The 27,449-nt window shown below is 42.7% G+C and overlaps 1 protein-coding gene across 1 annotated transcript in view; it reads right to left on the bottom strand.

The window, feature by feature from the left end:
* DNAH3 (dynein axonemal heavy chain 3) overlaps positions 1-27,449 on the bottom strand; it is a 483,492-nt gene that overhangs the window by 86,269 nt on the left and 369,774 nt on the right. The window contains exon 50 of the mRNA XM_040356847.1: positions 8,576-8,758. Within this exon, the coding sequence (XP_040212781.1) occupies positions 8,576-8,758 (183 nt within the window). The remainder of the gene's footprint in view (positions 1-8,575; positions 8,759-27,449) is intronic.

Below are 27,449 nucleotides of genomic sequence, written 5' to 3'. Positions count from 1 at the left end.
CAACATTTTTTATGTGATCATTTATTCTAATTCATGTAAGTGCAATACTTTTATATATTAAAACATTTAGATGGTATCACGCTATGGTCCATATTCTTTTTTCCTTATGTTATCCATCCTACGGTCACGTACACCTATAATATGGTGAGGAACATCTAGCTGGTCATTCCGCTTCCTGGTTCAATCCGGATCCTTCCTACTCTGTGTGCAAGCCAAAGGCAATGGCTGTGCTTGCCTTTTGGTAAGCGGCCATTTAATACAGTGGTGGGCACTTGCAATTGTGTGAATCCCTTGGGTGCTGTTTAGGGAGATTGGATTGAATTTAAGGACTTCATTTTGCATCGCTCAGTATACAGCCTATAGATAATTTTTGGTTGGACATTATCGATTCAAGACATGGGCTTATGTGGAAATCATCATAATAATATTTTTTTGTGTAATATCACTTCATGTGCTAATTATTATTTATGTCATTTTATATATGCCCTTTTTATGGTTAAAGCGGAGGTTCACCCATAATATTAACTTTCAATAATCACGATCTACAGGGCTTATACTTTTGAAAACGACATTTCTTATTTTTAATTTCTATGTAATTACTGAGAAGGTATATGCTGTGACTTCCTGGTATTCTTCCCCGCGGGAGTGGGCGTTCCTTTCCCTTTCCCCGACACCCCAATGTCTCCTGAGAGTCCTGTGTCATAATTCCCAGGAGACGATCTGTAGCACAAATTTTCGAAATCTCACGCTATCTCCCTCGTCACGAGACTCGACAAGCAAGTCACGTGTCTAGGGCGGATCCGAAATCGCCATTTTAAATGAGGGAATACAGGTAGAAATCATAACGGGCACATATTTAAATGACGACACCCGTTGTCATGGTAACCCTGAAGTGTTGACGGCGCAGCTCACCCTGCTACCCGTCAACACGGCGCATGCGCAAAATACTGCGGTGCAAGACAGCGCACGCGCGGTGAATGCTGGGATTACTAGCATCATCCTCTTCCCGGAAGTGTTTGCTTGTGGGCTTCACAATGCCCACAAGCAAGATGGAAAACTCCAGGCTGTTTTTTTAAAAGTTTATATTTCACACGGATATCGATTGGATCAGTTTCAAAGGGGCTAGCAAGTGAGTGTTTTGATTTCATCTGTAACTCTATAAAATGCACATGAAAAGAAAAAATGAGAAACCGCGGAACCTCTGTTTTAATGTGGCTTATTGGCGCAGTTTTCTACTTTTGTTTTCCAATTGATATGTGTGTTTCCCACTTTAAGCTGCTGCCTACATCTTGTTAACAGTCTAGCGCGTTTTTTCTTTTCCTATTACAAAGTCTGTTCCTACTTTACTAGTCCTACTCCCCTAAAATCAGACTCATAGATAGAGTTTCCGAATGCTGGTATTTGCAAAAGAATACACATGCCTGCCCACATGATAGTACTTAGGCATCAATAGTTTGCATAGGCACCAATGCTACTAGCTGTGTAAAATGCTGCTGGAGATAAAGTGCTACTGGATGATCTAGTAAATATACTACTATTTAAGTAGTATAATTCCACATTGAGTGGTATAATATAATTCTATATTATCCAGCCATACTCAGGTTATGTGTATATTTGGGCAGCCTGTCAACTGCTACACACACCTGACTAAGCTCTGTCTTATTTGATGACATATAGCCACATAGCCAGAGCCATGCTGATACCTACTCCCCTCTTTACCCTTAGAGATTTGAAATCTGGAACTGTTCCTTCGAACTGAGGCAGGTTGGAGTTCGGCAATGCACTTTCTAAAGAATCTATGCAGTATATCCTATACTATATTTACAGTACAGTTGTTATAGCTAGTTATAATAACCAAAAATAGTTAGGCCTGTATAATTTTCAAAGCACATTTAAAGTGGCATATCTCTAAACAGGAAAGTGGAAATATTTTTTTTTGTCATTTATATTCCCTCTGAAATATTCTTAAATAACATCTTAAAAGGGCATAGAATGGAAGGCATACAATTCTGACAATAACTTTGGTAAAGCAGCACATTCTATTAAAAAATCATTACAGACATTGGAAACGACTGCTGACACTGGCTGCCTTAAAGGCCAAAGTAATGGCTATTCATAGTAAGTAACAGAGTATATGTCAAAACTGTATTGCTAGGATATAACTTTTTCCCCTTGTATTGCCACACTATTCACTTATCCAAAAGAGGCTGCCAGTAGAAAGGCACTGATCATTATGAAAAGGTTACAGTGTGAATGAGGTATATACTTTACAGGAGGGTTGATCTTAAGGACCAATTTACACCTGAGTATTTTGTAAGTTGAAGCTCCAAAAACACTCAACATATAAAATCACCTATTTTTTAGCTGTGCCCAGTAAGGCCTTGATCACACAGGCACACTTAGGCCGCGTACACACGGTCGATCCATCCGATTAGAATGGTCCGACGGTCCGTTTTCATCAGTTCACCGCTGAAGCAGACCGATGGTCTGATGTGCGTACACACCATCAGTTCAAAAACCGATCGGGTCAGACATAAAACACACGACGTGCTGAAAAAACGAAGTTCAATGCTTCCAAGCATGTGTCGACTTGATTCTGAGCATGTGCGGGTTTTGAACCGATGCTTTTGTGTACTAACCATCGGTTTTGACCGATGGTCAGCCGTTCATCGGTTCAATTTGAAAGCAAGTTCTCTAATTTTTGTCTGAAGGACAACAGACCGATGGGCCGTACACACAGTCGGTTTGGACCGATGAAACTGGACTTCAGGCCGTTTTCATCGGTTTGGACCGACCATGAGTACGTGGCCTTAGGCATACACCTGTGTGAGGGCCATGTTTGCCTGCAAAGGATGCACATGTGTTCTGTGCTTCCTCATGCAGGAAGTCAAATTGGAAGCAGCTGCTGTGCCCGTGTAGCTGTTGCGTCCCAGTTGACATGAATGTGACTGACTGCATGTGGAAGCACAGAACACCTGTGCATCTTAGGGGAAACATAGCCCTCACATAGGTAAATGCTTAACCCTTTCATGATGGAGGGTAAAAGAAATTCTAACGCCTGAACACAGTTTTGAAATTTTGACATGAATTAGTAAAGCTGTACATATCATTGCAACCAATTACCGTATCCAGGTGAATTATACCTTGTCAAATCAAGCTTTTATTTGGTGGTAAATGGTAATGGGTATCTCCTGTTTTTTTGTATCAAATGAAAACTGGCCCAAAATAGTTAAAAAAAATATATATATTTTTTAATTTAGCTGTATATTTCTTGCTATTATTATAGCCTATTGCCAAAGAACAACCCCAAATTAATTCTCCTGCTCCTGACGATACTACATATGTGTATATTCTTTGTTGTTTGTACCTGTAGTAGGGCCCATTTTGCTTTTTTTATCTTACCTAAAACACGCTAAAAAACTAACTGACCCTGATAGTAATCACAGAGTTGGTCAAGGCTCGGGTGTTATCACGACCATAGAGTTAGGATCCACCTAGATCCCTGGACCGACACCCAGCTCAGCCTCTCAGCGAGCGAGGAGGTGGCAGAGCAGAGAGCTTTGACTGACAGTCACCAGCACTCTGCTCGGGGAGCTGTGAGAACCAATCAATCGGCAGTGTTCGATCACTCCGTTCTCAGTGTAGAGGCACCGGAGGACAGCTAGTCGCATGCATCCACCTAAGTAAGTATGAATAATAATAAATAAATAAAAAAACATACTTCTCTTTTAACTGGGATTTTTCAGTTTGGTCAAAACAATGCAGAGTACATGATAGGTGGACAGCATGTGCCAAGGTGCAAACCCCATTCTTTTTTTTTGGGTGTCTCTACTATGCAGAATAGGAAACGATAAGCAATCACTCCAGAAACATAAGCTCATTATACTGTATTAGACAGAGAGGGTTGAACTCGTACAAAAACAAAAAAATAAAATTTGCATAGAATTAGGTTTTAACTAAAAAAAGCTGGAGTTGCAAAGACAATATATGACTGAAGGAACCATGACTGCAGTGCTTTCCTGAGCGTTGTAAGGCCAAACAAGAACTTTTAAAGGCACAAAATAGATGGAAGCATGCAAAGTAATTTCTTGCTGAAGAATGCACGACAGCAGAATTTAACGTATCATTTTGTGATGGGCAGAGATGAAATTCATACATTTCTTTGTTATTTGCTATACTATAGAAAAATCTGGCAATTTTAATAGTGGGATATTACATTGTCAAATGACGAATGGAGAGTTAAAGTTTAAATCTTGGTGGCTGCTGAACATTATTGACCATTCTTACATCACACTTTTACAAACTTCCCTTAAAGCCTCCAGCATATTTGATTAGAGAACACCCATACATACAAGCCTTATATACAGTGCCTTGAAAAAGTATTCATACCCCTTGAAATTTTCCACATTTTGTCATGTTACAACCAAAAACGTAAATGTATTTTATGTGATAGACCAACACAAAGTGGTACATAATTGTGAAGTGAAAGGAAAATGATAAATGGTTTTCAATTTTTTTTTTTCAAATTAATACGTGAAGAGTGTGGTGTGCATTTGCATTCAGCCCCCTTTACTCTTATACCCTAACTAAAATCTAGTGCAAACAAATTGCCTTCAGAAGCCGCCTAATCAATAAATAGAGTCCACCTGTGTGGAATTTAATCTCAGTATAAAAACAGCTGTTCTGTGAAGCCCGCAGAGGTTTGTTAGAAAACCTAAGTGAACAAATAGCATCATGAAGGTTATGTAACACACCAGACAGGTCAGAGATACAGTTGTGGAGAAATTTAAAGCAGAGTTAGGTTATAAATAAATATCTCAAGCTTTGAACATCTCACGGAGAACTGTTCAATCCATCGCCTAAATATGGAGTATGGCACAACTGTAAACCTACCAAGACATGGATGATCGTCCACCTAAAGTCCTAAACTGACAGGCCGGGCAAGGAGAGCATCAGAGAAGCAACCAATAGGTGCATGGTAACTCTGGAAAATCTGTCCACAGGACAACTATTAGTTGTGCACTCCACAAATCTGGCCTTTATAGAAGAGTGGCAAGAAGAAAGCCATTGTTGAAAGAAAGTGTGGCAGAAAACTAACACTGCACATCACCCTGAACAAACCATGCCCACCGTGAAACATGGTGATGGCAGCATCATATTGTGGGGATGCTTTTCTTTTCTAGAAGGAAACCTGTCAGAGTCTGCAAAAGACTTGATACTGGGGCGCAGGTTCGCCTTCCAGCAGTTCAACAGCCCTATACAGCCAGAGCTACAATTGAATAGTTTAGATCAAAGCATATTCATGTGTTAGAATGGCCCAGTCAAAGTCCAGACCTAAATCCAATCGAGAATCTGTGGCTCGGGAGGGGGATGAGGCTGAATACAAATGCATGCCACACTTTTCAGATATTTATTTGTAAAAAAATCTGAAAACCATTTATCATTTTCAAAATGAGACAAAATGTGGAAAATTTCAAGGGGTATTTTTCAAGGCACTGTATTGCTGGCTGCAGACACGTCACTTCCTTTTCTGAATGACACCAACTACCTGGAAAGGTGGTCAAGGGGAATCTCCCTATAGAAGGCACAATGAGGTTCTAACACTTCCCCACTCTAATGCCGCGTACACATGGTCGTTTTTTGTGATATAAAAAAACGACATTTTTAAAAACGTAATTTAAAATGACCGTGTGTGGGGAAAATATCGTTTTATGTCTTCTGAAAAACGAAAAAAATAAAAAAATTCGAACATGCTTCAATTCGTTTTTTGTGTCATTTAAAATGATAGTGTGTGTTTAAAACAACATTTTTAAACCCACGCATCCTCAGAAGCAAGTTATGACGCAAGCTTGAATGGAACAGAGTGCCGTTGTACGCGCTGAACGTAACTGCGCTTTGCTAGAGCATTTTGAAAAAACGATGGTGTGTAGGCAACGTCGTTTTTTAAAATGAAGTTTGAAAAACGTCATTTGTTTCATGATAAAAAACGTTGTTTTATTTTATCACAAAAAACGACCTTGTGTACGCGGCATAAAAGAAACATTGTTTTTTACTCTCTGAGCCTCAGTTTCTAGAGATTTCCTTTACTGTCTTGTCCAAAGAGGAAGAGAAAGGAAATCTCCCAATAGTAATAAATAGATGACAGATGTGCTAACCGTACCACACTCTAAAATGTACGTAAAAACTAAGCAGCATATTTTAAATTTAATGCTATGTGAATGAGTACATGTAACAAATCTAATACAGTAATGGGCCCAGTAAACAAGAGTATGGGGCCTGATTCCCAAAAGAGATACGCAGACTTAACTGCTGTTCAGTCTGTGCCTAACTTTGGAAACGATTCTCAAAAGGCTTTTTCCAAAGTTAGGCAGAAAATCTGACATGTGTAAGACACTTACACGGTCAGATCTTAGGATGCAGTACCGCATCCGCCACTGGGGGCATTTCTCATGGAAATGCAGCTTTGAGTATGCAAATGAGGACTTAAGCAGATTCTCAAAGCATTTCATCCTTGTGATTTCTGCGTAAGTTCCGAATTTGCTTGCGCAAAATTAGGGCTGGTTTTACAATGTGTAAAGTTAGTCACACCTTGTAAAGGCCCATTCAAGCGACGGCATTTGGTATGCATTCCTGAGGGAGAACTCAACGGCAATTTTTAAATTCAAAACCGGCATGGGTTCCCCCCCAGGAGCATACCAGGCCCTTAGGTCTGGTATGGGTTGTAAGGAGACCCCCCCTACGCCGAAAAATCGACGTAGGGGGTCCCCCTACAATCCATACCAGACCCGTATCCAAAGCACGCTACCTGGCCGGTCAGGAAGGGAGTGGGGACGAGCGAGCGCCCCCCCCTCCTGAGCCGTGCCAGGCCGCATGCCCTCAACATGGGGGGGTTGGGTGCTCTGGGGCAGGGGGGCGCACTGCGGGCCCCCCCACCCCAGAGCACCCTGTCCCCATGTTGATGAGGACAACATGGGGACTTCTCTTCGCCGCTCACCGCTGTTGATTTGGCGAACCCCGGTTCTTCTGCAGCTGTCCGGTGCCTTCTTCTTCAGCGCTGGCTGCCTGCTATCTTTGTGTGTTAGCTCAATTTCTAACAGGCAGCCGGCGCGGTCTTCTGTGACGTCAGGGTCTTCTTCTCCCCTCTTCCGATGTTGCCTCGTCGCCTCTTGTCGCTGTAATGATGGAAGCGCGCCTTGCATCCCATTTATATAGGCATCACCGTCCCATCATGCTCCGGTAGGTACCCACGTGGTGGGTGCACGTGGGTAGGCACCCACCACGTGGGTACCTGCCGGAGCATGATGGGACGGGATGGGCAGCCAGCGCTGAAGAGAGAAGAAGACCCCCGGAGAGCGGAGAAGCCCCCCCCGGAGAGCGGAAGAAGAAACCCCCCCCGGAGAGTGGAAGAAGACCCCCGGAGAGTGGAAGAAGAAGCCCCCCCTGGTAATAGAGCTAATAAAGAAGACAGGGGGGTGCCTCCGGAGCAGAATAATAAATTATTTTAAAAACCCTTGTGTTGTGTGTTTACTAACTTTTACTTTTTGCCTCCAGGTGAATGGGTAGGGGTACGATGTACCCCATATCCATTCACTTAGGGTGGGGGGCCGGTATCTGGGGGCCCCCTTATTTGAGGGGACTCCCAGATTCCGATAAGCCCCCGCCCGCAGACCCCGACAACCAACGGCAAGGGTTGTCGGGAAGAGGTCCTGTCCTCATCAACATGGGGACAGGGTGCTCTGGGGTGGGGGGGCCCGCTCGTCCCCACTCCCTTCCTGACCGGCCGGGTAGCGTTCTTTGGATACGGGTCTGGTATGGATTGTAGGGGGACCCCTACGTCGATTTTTCGGCGTGGGGGGGTCTCCTTACAACCCATACCAGACCTAAGGGCCTGGTATGCTCCTGGGGGGGGGGAACCCATGCCGTTTTTTTCTTTGAAAATTGGCATGGAGTTCTCCCTCTCAGGAATGCATGCTGAGCGACGCTGTAATTTTTTTTTATAATTATTTGTTTTCCCGGCGCGTATATTTTTTTTCACCCGTCGCAACTTTAGTGTCCCGTCGCAATTCTCAAAGCTGCCCGGCGTCAATTACGTTCGCGCGCTGCACGTCGGGAAAATGACGTCACACGCATGCGCAGTACGGCCGGCGCGGGAGCGCGCCTCATTTAAATTTTAAACGCCCCCCGGAGAGGAGGACCGCCTTGCGACGGCGGCACTTAAGTTACACGGCCTGAAATTTCTAGGTAAGTGCTTTGAAGATCGGGCACTTAGGTAGAGATTTTAAGTCAGTGTAACTTAACTGCTGAAAGTTAAGTTAGGCAGGTTTTTTGAGAATCAGGCCCATGGTGCTTAGATGATTTACTTTACATCTGGAACAAAATAAGTAGTGCTTAGCTACAAGAAGTGAGTGGAAAAGCTTCTTTGCCTAGATTTAGCCTCAAGTTCAACACTGCCAAAACTGGTAAATTGTGTTACATTTGTAAACTTGTTGACAAAATTGTTTAAAAATCTCAGTTAACAGGTAACCACTAATACAATTAACAACACACTATAACCAAACATTGATCCCGTGATTACCTTAATTGCTTGAGAGGCTGCAGCTGCCTCATTAGCCACCTTCTCGTCAGCAGACACCAATTCTCTTTTAGCGTCAACGTCTACAGTCTCCTTTTCTATTTTAATCATCATCTTCTCTGTGTCTGCTGAAGTTTTAATCAATTCTGGTTGAAGCGCAGTGAGCTCTTTCTGCATAACTGAAACCTAATACAAATTACATCAAGAATAGTACTGATTAGCAAATGTAAGGCTTGATAAAGATCAGAACATAACACAACAAAGGAGCTGAACACAGCTCACTCCCACTGTTACTTCATTCCATTATTTATACATTATAAGTATTTTTTTTCTTTGTACCCATTCCTAAAAGTTGAAAAAAAAAAAAAGCATAGAGAAAAAATGAACATAACAAAAGATATTAAAAAGTTGTCAGATACGTTAATAATTTTTCAGTTTTCAGAATGATATTACATTTTTCTTTTATACTGTCACACTTCACTCAAATCCTTTATTTTATCTTTCAATGTTTTTATTGGTTTTATAAGAGCAAGATTATACATGAGAACGAATACATTGATATTCTGACACCCACCAAATTCATATAATATATACAATTAGAAATGCAAATCTAAGCGATTTTAACTTCCCTCTCCATGTAGTTGTTCCCTGGTTATCCCCACAAATCCTTTATTGGGAAGACATAGTGCAACTTATAGCAATTAAAAGATAAGTTCGCTTTTGAGAACATGTTACATATTACACCCATTTTTTAGGGTGGAACATGTAACATGTTCCAGCTCCTGCAGTTGCTTGATGATCCGACCCCTGTGTGTGGCAGCAATATGGGGAGAAGTTCCCCGCTCTAGCTGTCACTTTTTGTAAAGAGTGCTCCATTTGCTGCGCCAACATCATTTATTCACAGAGTTCTGTGAATGAATGAACTACAAGCACCAGTTGTTGAGTACTGTGGTAGTGCATTGAGTCTTTCTGTCAGTGTGAAACTGCCTGCCAGTAAAATGTATGAATTGACAGATTACACTCATAGGGCTAGATTCAGAAAGAATTTACATCGGCGTATCTATTGATACACCGCGTAAGTTCTAGGATGCGCCGGCGTATCTTTTTTCTGTATTCAGAAAGCAAGATACGCAGAAATTTGGCTAAGATACTACCGACGTAAGTCTCTTACGCCGTCGTATCTTAGTTGCATATTTACGCTGTCCACTAGGTGGCGCTTCCGTAGATTTATGCGTCGAATATGGTAATGAGCTAGATACGCTGATTCACGAACGTAGTTGCGCCCGGCGTAGCGTATATGCGATACGCTACGCCCGCCTAAAGATAGGCAAATCTCTCTGAATCTAGCCCATAAGAGTCCTGCATAGCACCAGCCATTTGCGGATTGTTGGTGCAATGCTTTACTTGCAAAAAAAAACTTTCTTTCTTTCTCTCTTCACTTCTTTCCCTCTTTCTTCCTCCCTTTATCTTGTTCTTTCTACCTTTATCTCTTTCTTTCTCTATTTCTTTTTTACCCTTATAAAATATTTTTAGAAGACAAAAATACTATTTTGAATCTATTCACATCAGATATGTCAGCATGTGTTTATCAATGCATGTCAGCGCATATACATGGTATAAATGTACTTCATTAATGTACTTATGCTACAATAGTAGCATTTTACACCAATGCATGTTGCTCATGGGGAATTGGTATAATTGGTGTTTTTGCAAATATTTATGGTATAAATTGAAATATATTTTGCATATAATGGCAAGGATTTCTGTAGCTGATATGTAAAGACAAGGGATGAACCGAACACCCCCCAGTTCGGTTCGCGCCAGAACCCGCAAACGGAACGAAAGTTCGCGTGAACTTTAGAACCCCATTAAAGTCTATGGGACTCAAACGTTCGAAATCAAAAGTGCTAATTTTAAAGGCTAATATGCAAGTTATTGTCCTAAAAAGGGTCTGGGGACCCGGGTCCTGCCCCAGGGGACATGTATCAATGCAAACAAAGTTTTAAAAAACGCCAGTTTTTTCGGGAGCAGTGATTTTATTGATGCTTAAAGTGAAAAAAGTGAAATATTCCTTTAAATATCGTGCCTGCTGGGTGTCTATAGTATGCCTGTGAAGTGGCACGTGTTTCCCGTGTTTAGAACTGTCCCTGCACAAAATGAAATTTCTATAGGAAAGTCATTTAAAACTGCTTGCGGCTTTAATGTAATGTCTGGTCCCGGCAAAATGGATGAAAATCATTGAGAAAAATGGCATGGGTAGCCCCCCCCCCCCAGCCCATTACCAGCCCCTTTGGGTCTTGCATGGATATAAAGGGGAACCCCGCCCCCCAAATTAAAAAAAAAGAAGGCCCTATATACTCTGAACAGGTAGGTTTGTTCTTAAGTAGAATCTGTTTGTAATTTTGAACTGGTACATTTTTAAAGTGCAGCTCCAGCCAAAAAAATCTATTTTTAGGCTTTTTGGAAAACATTGGGAAGGGTTATTACCCCTGTAACATTTGTTTTGCTGTCTGTGCACCTGAAGATTTCACCTCACTTTCTGTCCCAATGACAGATGTTTTTTTGAACATTTTGGGTTTTTAGTGAAACAAGGATTGGTGATAAAGCATCAGTGGAGAGGAGAAACCTTTTTCCCATATTAACTCTTACAGGAGAGAATTTCCCTTCCTAGGGGTAGATTTCCTCTCACTTACTGTTATCTCCTTCCGTTTGTAAGTAGGAGTTGTTTTTAAGTTGGATGTTTGAAAGTAGGGGCCTGCCGTATATACTCTGCAGAAATTTGGGCCTTAGGTGTTGGCGTTGCCACAACACTGTAAGCCCTCACAGTTAGTCTTGGTGGGCGCTGGAACGGGCCCTGCTGTGAAATATAATATCAATAATTGTAATTACATGCCCCTGTTGAACAGAGGCAGAAAAATTGGGCCTTTGGTGGTGGTGGTGGTGCTGGTGCCACAACACTGTAAGTCCTCACAGTTACACTTGGCGGGCGCTGGAACGGGCCCTGCTGTGAAATATTAGATCAAGAATTTTAATTACATGTCCTTGAACAGGGGCAGAAAAATTGGGCCTTAGGCACTGGTGCTGGTGCCACAACACTGCAACCCCTCACAGATACTCTAGTTGGAGTGCAAGAATGAGCCCTGCTGCAAAGTATTGCATCAAAAATTTTAATTACACGCCGTGGTAAACAGGGGCAGACAAATTGGGCCTTAGCCACTAGTGGCGGTGCCCAGAACCAAAAATGTTCTTTACAAGCTATCAGCATGATCATTGAGGAGGAAGAGGATAGTCACTCAGCTTAACAGGATAGTCACTCAGCATCAGCATAGGCAGTCTTGAAGGGATCTGACATTTAAAAAAAAAAAAATTGGTTACATCAGCATCAGGTGCCTGGTAGCTGGTGGTGATCCATGACTGATTAATTTTTACGAAGGTCATTCGATCGACCCTGTGATTGGTTACAAAGCCTCCAGCAGCACTGAATGTGCGTTCCGAAAGAAGGCCTTCCCGAAGATGTTTCATCCTCTGCTCCCTCTGCGACGGCAAGACAAGGTTCGCAACCTTACCCTTGTAACGTGGATCAAGGAGGGTTGCCAGACAGTAATGATCCCTCTCCTTGATAGCACTAATACAAGGATCCTTCCGCAGGCTTTGCAGGGTAGGTTTGCTGAGGCATTCGGTGCAGAGTCCTCTGGGTTACTGAGGACGACAGGATCCGCAGCCACCTCCTCCCAGCCACGTACAAGTCCATGTGTTTCTTGGGACTGTAATTGACCCCTTGAAGACTGCTGCTGATGCTGAGTGATAGGCTCCACCTCCATGCTGACACAATCTTTCTCCTCCTCATCCTCTTCCTGTGTGATAGGCGGGCCAGCAGGAACACTGTCTGGATTAAGAGGGTCTTGAGAGATAAGGAAGTCCTCCTCTTCCTCCCTCTGTTCTGCCCTTAAGTGCCCTGTCCATTATTCCATGCAGCGTGTGCTCCAACAGGTGGACAAGAGGGACAGTGTCACTGATGCATGCACTGTCACCATCCTCGTGGCCTCCTCAAATGGTGACAGGAAAGTGCATGCATCCCTGATCATGGCCCACTGGCGTGGGGAAAAAAACAAGCTCCCCTGACCCTGTCCTGGTGCCATATTGGCACAGATACTCATTGATGGCCCTCTGTTGCATGTGCAGCCACTGCAGCATGGCCAACGTAGAGTTCCACCTGGTGGGCATGTCACAGATTAGGCGGTTCTTGGGCAGGTTGTATTCCTTTTGGAGGTCACTGCATTATATGACCGTTGGAAATGCACACAGAGTTTCCTGGCCTGCTTCAGGACATCCTGTAAGCCTGGGTACCTGCCCAAGAACTGCTGCACCACCAAGTTAAGGACATGAGCTAAACAGGGCACATGGGTCAGTTGTCCCTGTCGGAGGGCGGAGAGGAGGTTGGTGCCATTGTCGCAAACCACCATTCCTGGCTTAAGCTGGCGTGGCGTCAACCACCTCTGAGCCTGCCCCTGCAGAAGCTGACAGAACCTCTGCCCCAGTGTGGCTCCTGTCCCCCAAGCACACCAGCTCAAGCACCGCATTGCATCTTTTTGCCTGTGTACTTGCATAGCCCCTTGAACGCCTACGGAGCACCGCTGGTTCCGAGGACAAAGCACAGGAAGAAGCCATGGAGGAAGAAGAGGAGGGGGTGGAGGAGAGAGGTGTGTCAGCTGAGCCTGGGTGAAAGAGGATGAGTACGGCTTGGTCATCCACTCTACCAAGTCTTCGGCATGTTGCGGCTCAACACGGCCAGCTGCCAAAAAAAGGACAAGCGTGTCCCACGGCCACGTGCTGATGAGGATGCACCATGTCCACGACCAGCACTGTTGCCTCTAGACGCAGAGCCTGCTTGCCCTCTTATCGGCTCGTGACTGTCTGCCTCTCCTTGTTGTCCTTCCAGACATACTAATGGCCTGCAGGGAGATGTAGCTGCACAAAGCTGGGATGTATATATATATACTGATTAAACTGCAGCTAGCAGACTCGACTGCCTGCTTGTAGTATTTTTAGTAAGAGAACACCAGCAATTGTCTTCAGTTAGCTTTAGTTGCACACTGTGCAAAGGACACAGTACACTAACTGAAAATAGTTGCAGCTCCCTGCCTGTGGTATTATTCTGAGAACACCAACAATTGTATTCAGGTGGCTTTAGGTGCACACTGTGAAAAGGACACAGTACACTAAGGCCCCGTACACAGGACCAAACATGTATGCTGAAACTGGTCCGCGGGCCAGTTTCAGCATACATGTTCGGTCGTGTGTAGCCGCGAGCGGGCCGAATTCCAGCAAACATTTGCCCGCCGGGCCTTTTCCCAGCGGGCAAATATTCGTGGACGTGTTTTAAAACCGTCCGCTGGAATCCTGCCCGCTCGGACATGTACGGTCGTCAGTACAGACCTACCGTACATGTCCAGGCGCCCGCCGTCCCTCGCATGCGTCGAATGACTTGCCCACGTCAGGCTTGCTTAAATGTCAGGCCCGCCCACGTCTCCGCGTCATCGCCGCGTCATCGTCGCGACGACGCGGACACTCCCCGCGTATTGTTTACGCGCGGACTTCTGTACGATGGTGTGTACAACCATCGTACAGAAGCCCTCTGGCAGGCATGTACGGTGAAAACGGTCCGACGGACCGGTTTCACCGTACATGTTTGTTCGTGTGTACCCGGCCTAAGTGAAAATACTTCAGCTAGCACAATCACCTGCCTGCCTGTCAGTATATTAGGAAGAGAATACAGGAACGGATCTAGCTAAACTGAATACAGTGTATAAATATATATACACCACCTGGGATGCATATATATCCTCTACACACTGCAACTGCAGCTAACTGACTCGCCTGCCTGCTCTATCCAACTCAAATGAAATGACAAAGTCTCTCTCTCTGTCTTTCACCACCGCTGCAACACACTACACAAGGCCGCCACGCAGGCGGCCTTATATAGTGTGGGGCGTGTACTAAACCCCCTGAGACATAATTGGCCAAAGCTTTGGCCAGTTATGGCTCTCTTTGCCTATGGCGCTGTGATTGGCCAAGCATGTGCCAGCATCAGCCAGCAATGTACTGTGATGCCGCAGTGAATTATGGGCCGTGATGCGCCACTCTAATTTGGTGCGAACGGCCCATAATGTTTGAAATTTGGCGAACGGCCAAACAGATGATGTTCGAGTCGAACATGGGTTCGACTCGAACTCGAAGCTCATCCCTAGTAAAGACATCTCAGCCATATTTTAATTAGGTATATTTGCTATAACCTTCATGACCAGCTGAGCTTGCAATAAGACTGTTTTCAGGTTCGTAAAGCCAAGATTACAGTAACTGTACGCAATGGAAACAGTTGTAAAGAATTTTCTTCTAAATAAACCTGTTTAGTTAAGCGCCATGACAGATGATCTACAAATTTGAATATTTTAGTTCAATCAGAAACCCATCCAGTGTTAGTGATTGCCATTAAAGCGGAGTTCCGGCCACAATTTCACTTTTTAAATATAAATACCCCTGTAATACACAAGCTTAATGTATTCTAGTAAAGTTAGTCTGTAAACTAAGGTCCGTTTTGTTAGGTTGTTACAGCATTTAGACACTTTATAAAATAGAAATTGACTGGGGCCATCTTAAGTGTGGGCATCATGAAGCCAGACTGTATGACTTCCTGGATTTCAGCCTTGCAGATCTCGCACATGCTCAGTGCTGCACAAGCAGTGTCAGATCAGGTTTCAGCACCTGTGCTGTCCCAGTCACATGATTCTTTGAGACTGGGGAGTGCACAGACTCCTGGAAAGTTACACCCACTACATTCCCAGGAGTCTGTGCGGTGTAGGTTAGGAAGCATTAAGCACCTAGGTGCAGGAAGTGGGAAGATTAACTATTCTGCCTAGCAACAACACTTTGAAGGCATCTAAAAAAAAAATGTTTTTCGTAAAGGACTAATGACATTTTTTTAAAACTACTGATGTAATGTTATATTTCAATGTTATATTATATATATATATATTAATATTTTTTTTTATTTCAAAAAGGCCTCAAATACATACCATAGCCCTACAAATCAAACTTGAATCAATTGTATAGTAACCAATAACAAAAAAAACAACAACTGTTGTATAAATAGAATGTACTACACTTCCACAGTTCAACACTGTAAGCAAAAAAGAAAAACACAGAGCATAACCTACACATTTTACAGTTACTTCCATATTTGAGAGTCCTATTTCTGCATTTGGAGGAATATTATATATTAAAGAGTGTGTGCCTGTGTGGAGAAGAACTTGTTGTAGTATCCCAAAACAGGCTATTATCAAAGGATATAGATTGTTAAAAATGGGTTTATTGCAACAAATGGCAATCTTCCAACAATTGGGAATGCAATTGCAGTCTAAGCTGACAAGTTGTGTAAAATGGGCCCTCTGAAGTAAAATGTAACACACAGTGTATACCAGCACAGAGTAAGTTAAGAAACGTAGGATTCGTATAACCTGGGATAAAGGCTGAACAGCCCAACATAGAAGATAGAAGGAGTCGGAAGTGAAAAAATCTAAGCAATTTTTTTGAGCTACCATACATGTAGGACCAATCAACCGGTGCTTAAAGTGTAATTTCACCTTTACGGAAAATCTGTGAGGTGAACTTACACTGGACCCCCCCCCCCCCCCGGTCCCGTTGTACCCGAGTCCCATGATCACCCACTGTGAGACATCAGGTTGCCACTTCCAGGTCCAGGAATTTGAAATCCCAGTGGCTTTCTCTCCTCTTTTCCAGTGCTGACAGGATGGGCTAGGTGGGTCCTGATTGGTTGGCGCCGACCAATTGGAATGCCTCCTATACGTACCTTTATGAGGCACTTTAGGAGATTAAGCTGCTGGGATTTCAAATCCCCTGACTGGTGAAGCGGCTATCTGATGTCTCACAGCAGGTGGTCGCGGGACTCCGGTGCAGTGGGACCAGGGGGATGGGGTACAGTGTATGTTCACCTTACAGATTTTCTGTAAAGGTGAACTTACCATTTAAGGTTCAATTGAAGCTGTGCTGAGTTCCAAGAAAGGCCAAATTCTTGGATCCAGGGATAAGGGATCCATGGCTAGGAATGAGAAATTTTCCAGTCCAGTATTCTAGCCGGATGAGAGGCGTTGTAAAAATCTTACTGGGTCAGAGAAGTTGATCCCCCCTATCCTATGTTTCGAGGAGCTAAGAATATGGAAAGAAATTATTCTTTTTTTGGCCCAAAAAAAAAAGACTAGAAAAGTGGCCGGTAGGTCTTTGAGGAAGGAGGAGCAAAGAGAGATTGGTAACTTCTGAAAAAGGTATGTTAACCTGGGAATTACATTCATTTTGAGAATACTGTTATGACCAAACCAGGTAAAGGTACCCTGTTGCCAATTGGCAAGATCCCTTTTAATATTTTGCAACAAAGGTTTTAAAATTAAATAAAAAAAATGTAGTTCAAGTTGGCTGGAACATTAATACCCAAGTATTTTAATTATGAAGCAGGCAATTTAAAATAGAAATTGGTTTTAAGTCTGTTAACTGTCTGTTGCAGTAATAGAACACCTAGGACTTCGGATTTGTGAAAGTTTACTTTATAGTTTGATAGTTATAAAATAATTGAAGTTGGGCCATAAGTACCCGCAGTGTAGTTTCAGGTTTAGTAAGATTTAAAATAAATGGTCATCTGCATGGGCAGCCACCTTGTGGTAGCCAGATCGAGTGGAGATGCCTTGAATGTCTGGATTATTACGGATCATTTGCAACAGGGGCTCCATTATGAGCACACAAATTAACAGAGACAAGGTACATCATTTTTTGGCATGAAAAAAACGTTGTTTTAAAAAAATGTAATTTCAAATGATCGTGTGTGGGCTTCACATCATTTTTCGGGTTCTGAAAAACGACAATTTTTTTTCCGAACATGCTGCATTTTTTAACGACGTTTTAAACGATGTCGATTTTCAGGTTGTAAAAAATGATCGTGTGTGGGCTAAAATGACGTTAAAAATCCGTGCATGCTCAGAAGCAAGTTATGAGGCGGGAGCGCTCGCTCTGGTAAAACTACCGTTCATAATGGAGTAAGCACATTCATCACGCTGTAACAAACAAAAAAGCACGAATCGTCTTTTACTAACACGGAATCAGCTAAAGCATGGTGTGTAAGCAACGTCATTTTAATGATGAAGTTGGAAAAACTTCGTTTTTTCTAAATGCAGAAAAACATCGTTTTTTTTTCATGCCGAAAAATGATCGTGTGTACGCGGTATAACACTTTTTCTGCATCAGTAGAAATGGCACTTTTAATGTAGGGTATTATCCCTAGACTCCCTTTAGTGTAAAACCTGTTTGATCAACATGTATTAATGATGACAAGAAGGGCTGTAGACGGTTAGCAAATATTTTAGTGGACAGTTTTAAATCAAAATTTAACAGGGCTATGGGGTGGTAACACAGTCATTAAGATCCTTGCCCTTGGAATCACCAAAATGTGGGCTGATAGAGCATGTCAGAAGGAGGAACCCTCTAAAGCAGGGATATGCAATTAGCGGACCTCCAGCTGTTGCCAAACTACAAGTCCCATGAGGCATAGCGAGACTCTGACAGCATCAAGCATGACACCCAGAGGCAGAGGCATGATGGGAATTGTAGTTTGGCAACATCTGGAGGTCCGCTAATTGCATATCCCTGTTTTAAAGGGAGTTGTATGCTCTCAAAAATACTGGAAACATGTTTTGTTGAAATGTCTTATAATATATTCATTTATAACCATCTGGTCCGGGGGGGGCTTTACCCAATTTCATAGATTTATAAGCAGCCGTCGCCTCTTCTTCCGAGTTGCAGGATTTCAATTTGGCCCTATCAGTCAGTTTAAGTCTGGGAAGGGACGGTTTCTTTAAGTAGGCCTGCATAGTGTTTACATGGGAAGACAATAAATGTTGTGATCTGGACGGATCTAAATTATAAAGAGTTTGATAATAATCAGAAAAAGCATGAGAATATATGATTTGGAGCAGAGTTCCTTCAAAGCTTTTGCCAATAATTTGCCTGGTTTATTGGAATGTTCGTAATAAGTCCTACGACATTTAGCCAGGTTCACTTTGACCTTTCCTAAAAGGGGGCTATTGAGTTTTCCCCTTGATATCAAACTACTTACTCCCTTTGATTTTGACAGAGAGCGCGATAGAATAACGATAATTAAATAATTTGGAAGTCTTTTGAATAGTGAAGTGAGTCTCTTGTAAAAAAGCTATATGAGTTTTCATCTACCACAAGTCATTCAGTAAGCAAGTGCATTTTTAGTGGCACTATTGCTGGCATTATAAAAGGGAAAAAAAACCCTCTTAAGGACCCGCTCATGTACGTATACATCGGTACTTTAAAGACGGATATCTTGGTAACGGCAGCAGCTGCTGCCACAGCCGAGATATCCATCTTTTCTTTGAGCGGTCCTGTAAACGATAACGGTGCTCTCCTCGGCGGATTCACCGCAATATCACCGTTATCGGCGGCGGGATAGGCCCCCCTCCTGCCGCTCTCCCGCACCCTCTGCCGCTTACCGGAGCCGACGACAGCGGCAGAGACGATCGGGTCCTTCACTCTGCTGTGTGTGGATACGAGTGAGGGCAAGATGGCTCCCACCCGTCTCCATAGCATAGCAGGGCAGAAGCGACGTTAAAACGTCACTTCCCGCCCATGCTTCTTAAAGAGACATTTTTCGATTGTCATTTTTTCAAATGACAATTTTTTTTTTATTGCATTTTAGTCCAACTATGAGATTTGAGGTCTTTTTGACCCCAGATCTCATATTTAAGAGGACCTGTCATGCTTTTTTCTATTACAAGGGATGTTTACATTCCTTGTAATAGGAATAAAAGTGACCCATTTTTTTTTCTTTTTTACAACAGTGTTTTTTTTTTTAAAGCGCCCCGTCCCGAAGAGCTTGCGCGCAGATACGAACGCATACGTGAGTAGCGCTCGCATATGAAAACAGTGTTCAAACCGCACAAGTGAGGTATCGTCGCAATCATTAGTGCGAGAGCAATAATTCTAGCCCTAGATCTCCTCTGCAACTCAAAAGATGCAACCTATAGAATTTTTTAAACGTCACCTATGGAGATTTTTAAGGGTAAATGTTTGACGTCATTCCACGAGCGGGCGCAATTTTGAAGCGTGACATGTTGGGTATCATTTTACTCGGCGTAACATTGTCTTTCACAATACAAAAAAAATTGGGCTAACTTTACTGTTGATTTATTTTTTAATTAAAAAAAGAGATTTTTTTCCCAAAAAAGTGTGCTTGTAAGACTGCTGCGCAAATACGGTGTGACAAAAGGTATTACAATGACCGCCATTTTATTCTCTACGGTGTTAGAAAAAAATATATATATAATGTTTGGGGGTTCTAAGTGAAGAAAAATGTTTTTTCATTTAAAATAACTAACATGTTATACTTATCTCCACTGTGCAGTTTGTTTTGCACAGAGTGGCCCCGATCCACATCATCTGGGGTCCCTCGGCGGCTGTCTCTGGTCCACCCCGCAAGTACTGACCACAGTCATGCGAGAGCGCTCGCATGGTGGTGAGTAATTGCGGGCGCGCTCCCGCAATAGCTGCTCACTGTATCACTCGGATGTGATTGAAAGCAGCGCCAGCCAATGGCTGCGCTGCTCTCAATCCATCCGCTCTAGCCAATCAGCAGCCAGACTTTCGACGGGTCAGGTAAGTAAACCTTAATGCACAGAGGTGAAACAACATTTTCCTTTACAACTCCTTTAAGTGGTTAAAAATAGCCAAAAAGAGGCACTTCAAATAAAGTAAGTGTGGAACTCTCCTACGAGGCTTTTGAAAGAAAAAAGAGAAAAAGAAAACAAGGTAAGAAAAAAAAATCAAACAGAAACAAGCATGGTTAGAAAAGGTAAAGAGTCAATAACAGCCATTGATAATGTGGGCAGTAGCATTTGAGAAATAAAAATGTAGTCGATACGCGAGTAAGATTGATGGACACTAGAAACATTTTTTAAATCTTTATCAGCAGGATGAACTGATCTCCAGGTATCAACCAATCTCAAATTATGTAAAATTCCTTTAGCTTTGCATAGTTTTTGATGTAATAAATGCGAGGTTCCCTTAAATGTATCAAGTAGTGGGTCTAAGGCAATTTTAATCTCTCCCAAAATCAGCCCCCCCTTACGTGGAATAATTTTGTCTAGTAGTGTTTCTAGAACGTTGACCTGATTGCTATTTGGCAAATATAGGTTCACCAGCGTGACATTTTATTCAAGAAGAGTGCCCTTGACTATTAATAATCTGCCGGCCTCCAAATCCACAAATCCAGCACTTCAAATCAATTCACTTTCAATTGCCAGGGAACTTTGCGAGATATCAAAATACTTACTCCCTTTGATTTTGACATTAAAAGAGAGTAAATGATAGGAGATAGGATAATGATAATTAGATAATTTGAGGGTCTTTTGAGTAGTGAAGCGAGTCTTGTAAAAAAAAGCTGTATGAGTTTTCATCTGCCACAAGTAATTCAGTAAGCGTGTGCGTTTTTTAGGCATATTCAGTCCTTTGAGAGTATAGGAGGTCACCACTATTGCTGGCATTATAACAAAAAAAAAAAAAACTTTTAAAAATAGCCACAAAGAGGGACTTAAAGTGTGGAACTCTCCTACAGGGCTTTTGAAAGAAAAGAGGAGAAATAGAAAAGAAGTAAAAAAATCAAACAGAAACAAAGCAAAAAACTGTTAAACTAACAAGCCTAGTACCCTGGTGTAATCCCCACTTGCCTCCACCCAAAAATTAAGTAGAGAGTGGGGCGATACAGGGAGGAACCCCAGGTGACCTAAGTGGGGGCAAAGGAAGGCAATGGGGCATATGTGAGATGCATAAGCATAGCCCCTAACATATAATTACAGGGAGTGCAGAATTATTAGGCAAGTTGTATTTTTGAGGATTAATTTTATTATTGAACAACAACCATGTTCTCAATGAACCCAAAAAACTCATTAATATCAAAGCTGAATATTTTTGGAAGTAGTTTTTAGTTTGTTTTTAGTTTTAGCTATTTTAGGGGGATATCTGTGTGTGCAGGTGACTATTACTGTGCATAATTATTAGGCAACTTAACAAAAAAAAAAATATATACCCATTTCAATTATTTATTTTTACCAGTGAAACCAATATAACATCTCAACATTCACAAATATACATTTCTGACATTCAAAAACAAAACAAAAACAAATCAGTGACCAATATAGCCACCTTTCTTTGCAAGGACACTCAAAAGCCTGCCATCCATGGATTCTGTCAGTGTTTTGATCTGTTCACCATCAACATTGCGTGCAGAAGCAACCACAGCCTCCCAGACACTGTTCAGAGAGGTGTACTGTTTTCCCTCCTTGTAAATCTCACATTTGATGATGGACCACAGGTTCTCAATGGGGTTCAGATCAAGTGAACAAGGAGGCCATGTCATTAGTTTTTCTTCTTTTATACCCTTTCTTGCCAGCCACGCTGTGGAGTACTTGGACGCGTGTGATGGAGCATTGTCCTGCATGAAAATCATGTTTTTCTTGAAGGATGCAGACTTCTTCCTGTACCACTGCTTGAAGAAGGTGTCTTCCAGAAACTGGCAGTAGGACTGGGAGTTGAGCTTGACTCCATCCTCAACCCGAAAAGGCCCCACAAGCTCATCTTTGATGATACCAGCCCAAACCAGTACTCCACCTCCACCTTGCTGGCGTCTGAGTCGGACTGGAGCTCTCTGCCCTTTACCAATCCAGCCACAGGCCCATCCATCTGGCCCATCAAGACTTACTCTCATTTGATCAGTCCATAAAACCTTAGAAAAATCAGTCTTGAGATATTTCTTGGCCCAGTCTTGACGTTTCAGCTTGTGTGTCTTGTTCAGTGGTGGTCGTCTTTCAGCATTTCTTACCTTGGCCATGTCTCTGAGTATTGCACAACTTGTGCTTTTGGGCACTCCAGTGATGTTGCAGCTCTGAAATATGGCCAAACTGGTGGCAAGTGGCATCTTGGCAGCTGCACACTTGACTTTTCTCAGTTCATGGGCAGTTATATTGCGCCTTGGTTTTTCCACACGCTTCTTGCGACCCTGTTGACTATTTTGAATGAAACGCTTGATTGTTCGATGATCACGCTTCAGAAGCTTTGCAATTTTAAGAGTGCTGCATCCCTCTGCAAGATATCTCACTATTTTTGACTTTTCTGAGCCGGTCAAGTCCTTCTTTTGACCCATTTTGCCAAAGGAAAGGAAGTTGACTAATAATTATGCACACCTGATATAGGGTGTTGATGTCATTAGACCACACCCCTTCTCATTACAGAGATGCACATCACCTAACATGCTTAATTTGTAGTAGGCTTTCGAGCCTATACAGCTTGGAGTAAGACAACATGCATAAAGAGGATGATGTGGTCAAAATACTCATTTGCCTAATAATTCTGCACTCCCTGTATGTCTACTCCCAAAGCAAAACAAACCATTAAAAAAAATTACTACATATAGACATTGGCCCGGATTCAGAAAGATGAGCGCATCTTTCTGCGGGCGTAACGTATCTCCGATACGTTATGCCGCTGTAACTTTGGGCGCAAGTTCCGTATGCAGAAAGAACTTGCGCCCTTAGTTACGGTGGCGTAACGTATGTGTGGCGGCGTAAGCCCGCCTAATTCAAATGGGGATATTGTGGGCGTGTATTATTTAAATTTAGGATGACCCCGCGTTTTTTATGTTTTTTTTTTTAACAGCACATGCCGTTCGTGAAATATCCCAGTGTGCATTGCTCCAAAGTACACCGCAAGGACGTATTGGATTCGACGTGAACGTAAATGATATCCAGTCCTATTCGCGAACGACTTACGCTAACAACGTAAAATTTTCAAAACTCGGCGCGGGAACGACGTCCATACTTAACATTAGCTACGCCTCATATAGCAGGGGTAACTATACACCGAAAAAAGCCTAACGTAAACGACGTAAAAAAATGCGCCGGCGGGACGTACGTTTCTGAATCGGCGTAAATACCTAATTAGCATATTCCTTGCGTAACTATACGGAAGCGCCACCTAGCGGCCAGCGTGATTATACAGCACTAGACACTTACACCAGTCGGATCTTAGGGATATCTATGCGTAACTGATTCTCTGAATCAGGCGCATAGATACGACGGCCCGCACTCAGAGATACGACGGCGTATCAGGAGATACGCCGTCGTATCTTGTATCTGAATCCGGGCCACTATGTATATGTTGTCAGAGGCCAGTGGAGATGATGATAATAAGCACTAGGGCCGGAAACAGAAAAAAAAAAAAACATTTAAATGATCGTATTATGCATTTGTCTCACAATCCTGGAAACAGGAATTTCCCGGTTCATGGTGATCCATAGTAGGGGCTGCGGATTGTCTAATATAGAGCTCCTATATCGGACGCCTTTATCAATAGGAACATTTAACTACTTAACCACTTGGGATCCGCGCTATGGACGAAAGACGTCCACAGCACGGCTCTCAAGTGCCGAGTGGACGTCTTTGGACGTCCTTTTGTTGACATTCCCCGTGCGCGCAGCGGGGAAACAACGTGCCCGGCGCATCGCTGGGGGGCTGATGCATGTGCCTGGCAGCCGCGATGTCCGCCAGGTACCCGTGATTGGCGGTGACAGCAGGGACGTGGAGCTCTGTGTGTAAACACAGAGCTCCACGTCCTGTCAGGGAGAGAGGAGACCGATCTGTGTCCCTTGTACATAGGGACACAGCATCGGTCACCTCCCCCTGTCAGTCCCCTCCCCCCACACAGTTAGAACACACCCAGGATACACATTTAACCCCTTACTCACCCCCTAGTGTTAACCCCTTCACTGCCAGTCACATTTATACAATAATTAGTGCATTTTTATAGCACTGATCGCTGTATAAATGTGAATGGTCCCAAAATTGTGTCAAAAGGGTCCGATACGACTGCCGCAATATCGCAGGTCTGACAAAAAAAAAAATCGCAGATCGCCGCCATTACTAGTAAAAAAAAAAAAAAAAAAATATCATAAATCTATCCCCTATTTTGTAGGCGCTATAACTTTTGCGCAAACCAATCAATATACACTTATTGAGTTTTTTTTAACAAAAATATGTAGAAGAATACGTATCGGCCTAAACCGAGGGAAATTTATTATTTTTTTAAAAAAAAATGGCATATTATTATAACAAAAAGTAAAAAATATTGTGTTTTTTTTCAAATTTTCTGTCTTTTTATGTTTATAGTGCAAACAATAAAAATCGCAGAGATGATCAAATACTACCAAAAGAAAGCTCTCTTTGTGGGAAAAAAATAATAAAAATATAATTTGGGTACAGTGTTGTATGACTGTGCAATTGTCATTCAAAATGCGTCAGCGCTGAAAGCTGAAAATTGATCTGGGCACGAAGGGGGTTTAAGTGCCCAGTAATGAAGTGGTTAAAAAGTGGATGATGGAAGGGTCTGTTTACTTCAGAATTTGAGGGGGGGCTATGGCCAGTGGGAGTAGAACATGCCCCAGTGTTAGTGGTCAGTCGGAGTAAATAATGTCTCAGGATCAGCAGTCAGTAAAAGTAAAAAAATTATATAGGACATGTGGTTAGTAGACATGTGCACACTGAAATATTTTGTTTTTCGGAATTTAGTTTTCGTCCAAAAAATAAAATTATTTGTTTTGATTTATTTTGTTTTGTTAAAAAATGCATTTGTCCGAAAAATCCAAATTATTTAAGGTCGAGTCTGTCATTGAAGGCTTATGGTGTCTGTCGAATGTTCCAAGAAGATTTGACGAAGCAGCTAAACTGTACGACTCCGCAATCGTACATTTCCGCTGGAATGCTCCGCCCACAAGCTATAGTAGAATTCTAATGCTGTATGACTAGTAATAATTATATTCATTATTATTACTAGTCAACCAACATTAGAATTCTTCTATAGACAATGGGCGGAGCATTTGACTATAAATGTCCGCTCGTGGCGATCGTATGTTTTTAGCTGCTTAGTTGAATCTTTATGCCTCTATAATGTTGAATCTTTTCTCTCTGTCGACTCTTTTCTCTCTATGTCAAATCTTCATGTCTTTATAATGTTGAATCTTTTCTCTCTATGTCGAGCAATCTCGGATTAATAGAGTTAGGTTAGGCATATTCAACTGCAGATTCGACATATACAGATCGCTATTGTCACCGTCATGTCGAATCTTCTATCTATATCGAACTGTTGTCGCAACAAAACGAAAATAAAGATTTTTTTATGTCGGATCTTTCGGATTTCGGACTCTGCACATTCGTTATCGTTTGTTAGAACGAACGCAAAAATCCCTGAAATTCAAACAAAAATGATATGCTGTAAAACGACAAATCCCAGGGTGGGTACAATCGTGTCCTGTATCTGCTGGAAAGTCCTGAATCTGAAAGGAAGCTAGGACAACATATTGCAACTTTGGGGCTCATTCTGTAGAAGCAGTTTTATGAAACCATAGGCCTCAAAGTATGAGACCCAGCGAGAGCCTTGTGTGATTCCTCTTCTCCGCTGCGTCACTTCTTTCTGTCTGCAGAATCTTCTGCAAATTGTTCGCAAACAGCGCCCGGAGTCGGCTCCAGTTTATCCCCAGGCTGCTACACAGTGGCACTTATACTGTGACTGCGTCATACGCCAGGAGGGGGAGAAGAATCTGGTGAGTGCAACTTTGTACAGAGCACGGTGTGTCACGTACAGGGCTGGACTGGGACAAAAATTTGGCCCTGGACATCATCCACTTTGACAGGTCTCTCCCACAGCGGCCGGACAACTCCCGCACCCCCCCCCCCCCGGCCACCCAAGCCACCTTTCCCCCTTCACTAGCCACTAGCCGTTTTACTTTATTAGAGTAGAACGGCTGGTACTGGTACTTTTATAGGCAGTACCAGTGGGGAAGCTAGACATTATTTCTCCCGGGGCAAAGAATCAGTTTGGTGCCCCCCTCCTCATGGGACAAGATTAGGCAGAAGTGAGAAACTCCCAGGCTGCTGTCACTGAAGCCGGCCCACTGAGCCATCGGCCCACCAGGAAACTCCCTGTAGTCCCAATGGCCAGTCCATCCCTGATCACGTACAAGAACAAGATCTGAAGGGTTCACCCAGCAATTTTAAGCACAAAGTCACCTTATCACTTCTTTTTGTTTTCACAATCTTAATTTGATTCAATAGACTATTTTTTTGGACTTTACCTTTGCATTTCTAAAGGTTTATTTGAGCATTCATTTTTATTATTTAATTTTTGATTTGAACACCCGGCTGAGGGTCTAACACCTGGCCAGGGGTATATTCATTTATTCATTCACTGTGTATGATGTTGTACTTTGTTCACTGAGGTCTGCTGTCACATTCACAAACAGCATTAGCCTAGCACCTACTAATACCCGACCGAGGGTACACTGAACTAGCAAACACCCGGCCGAGGGTCTAACACACATACACATATTTTTAAATTAGAATTTTTGTGTCTCATATTATTCATTTTTCAATACTCCACGCTTCATTGTATCACACAATTTTTTCATAGCAGGGGACAACACCACATTTATTCCCCGGTTCCTCATCAGAACAGCGCCATACCAACACCCCCCCTTTTCTCTCGGACGAAAATGCATTCAGACGAAAACGAATGCACATGCATAGTGGTTAGTAGGAGGAGGAATAGTGTCTCATCACTGGCATTAGTGGTATTAGTGGACTGATCAATATTTGAAATACTCCTTCAATGAAAGATATTACTCTAGTTATAACAATAAGGTGCCGTAACCTGTATGTTGCAATTGTAAAAATAGTATAGTCCCTGA

This window comes from Rana temporaria, chromosome 6, assembly GCF_905171775.1.
Source record: "Rana temporaria chromosome 6, aRanTem1.1, whole genome shotgun sequence".
Taxonomy (NCBI): Eukaryota; Metazoa; Chordata; class Amphibia; order Anura; family Ranidae; genus Rana; species Rana temporaria.
The sequence above is the reverse complement of the archived record's forward strand: the minus strand, read 5'-3'. Positions and strand labels throughout refer to the sequence as shown.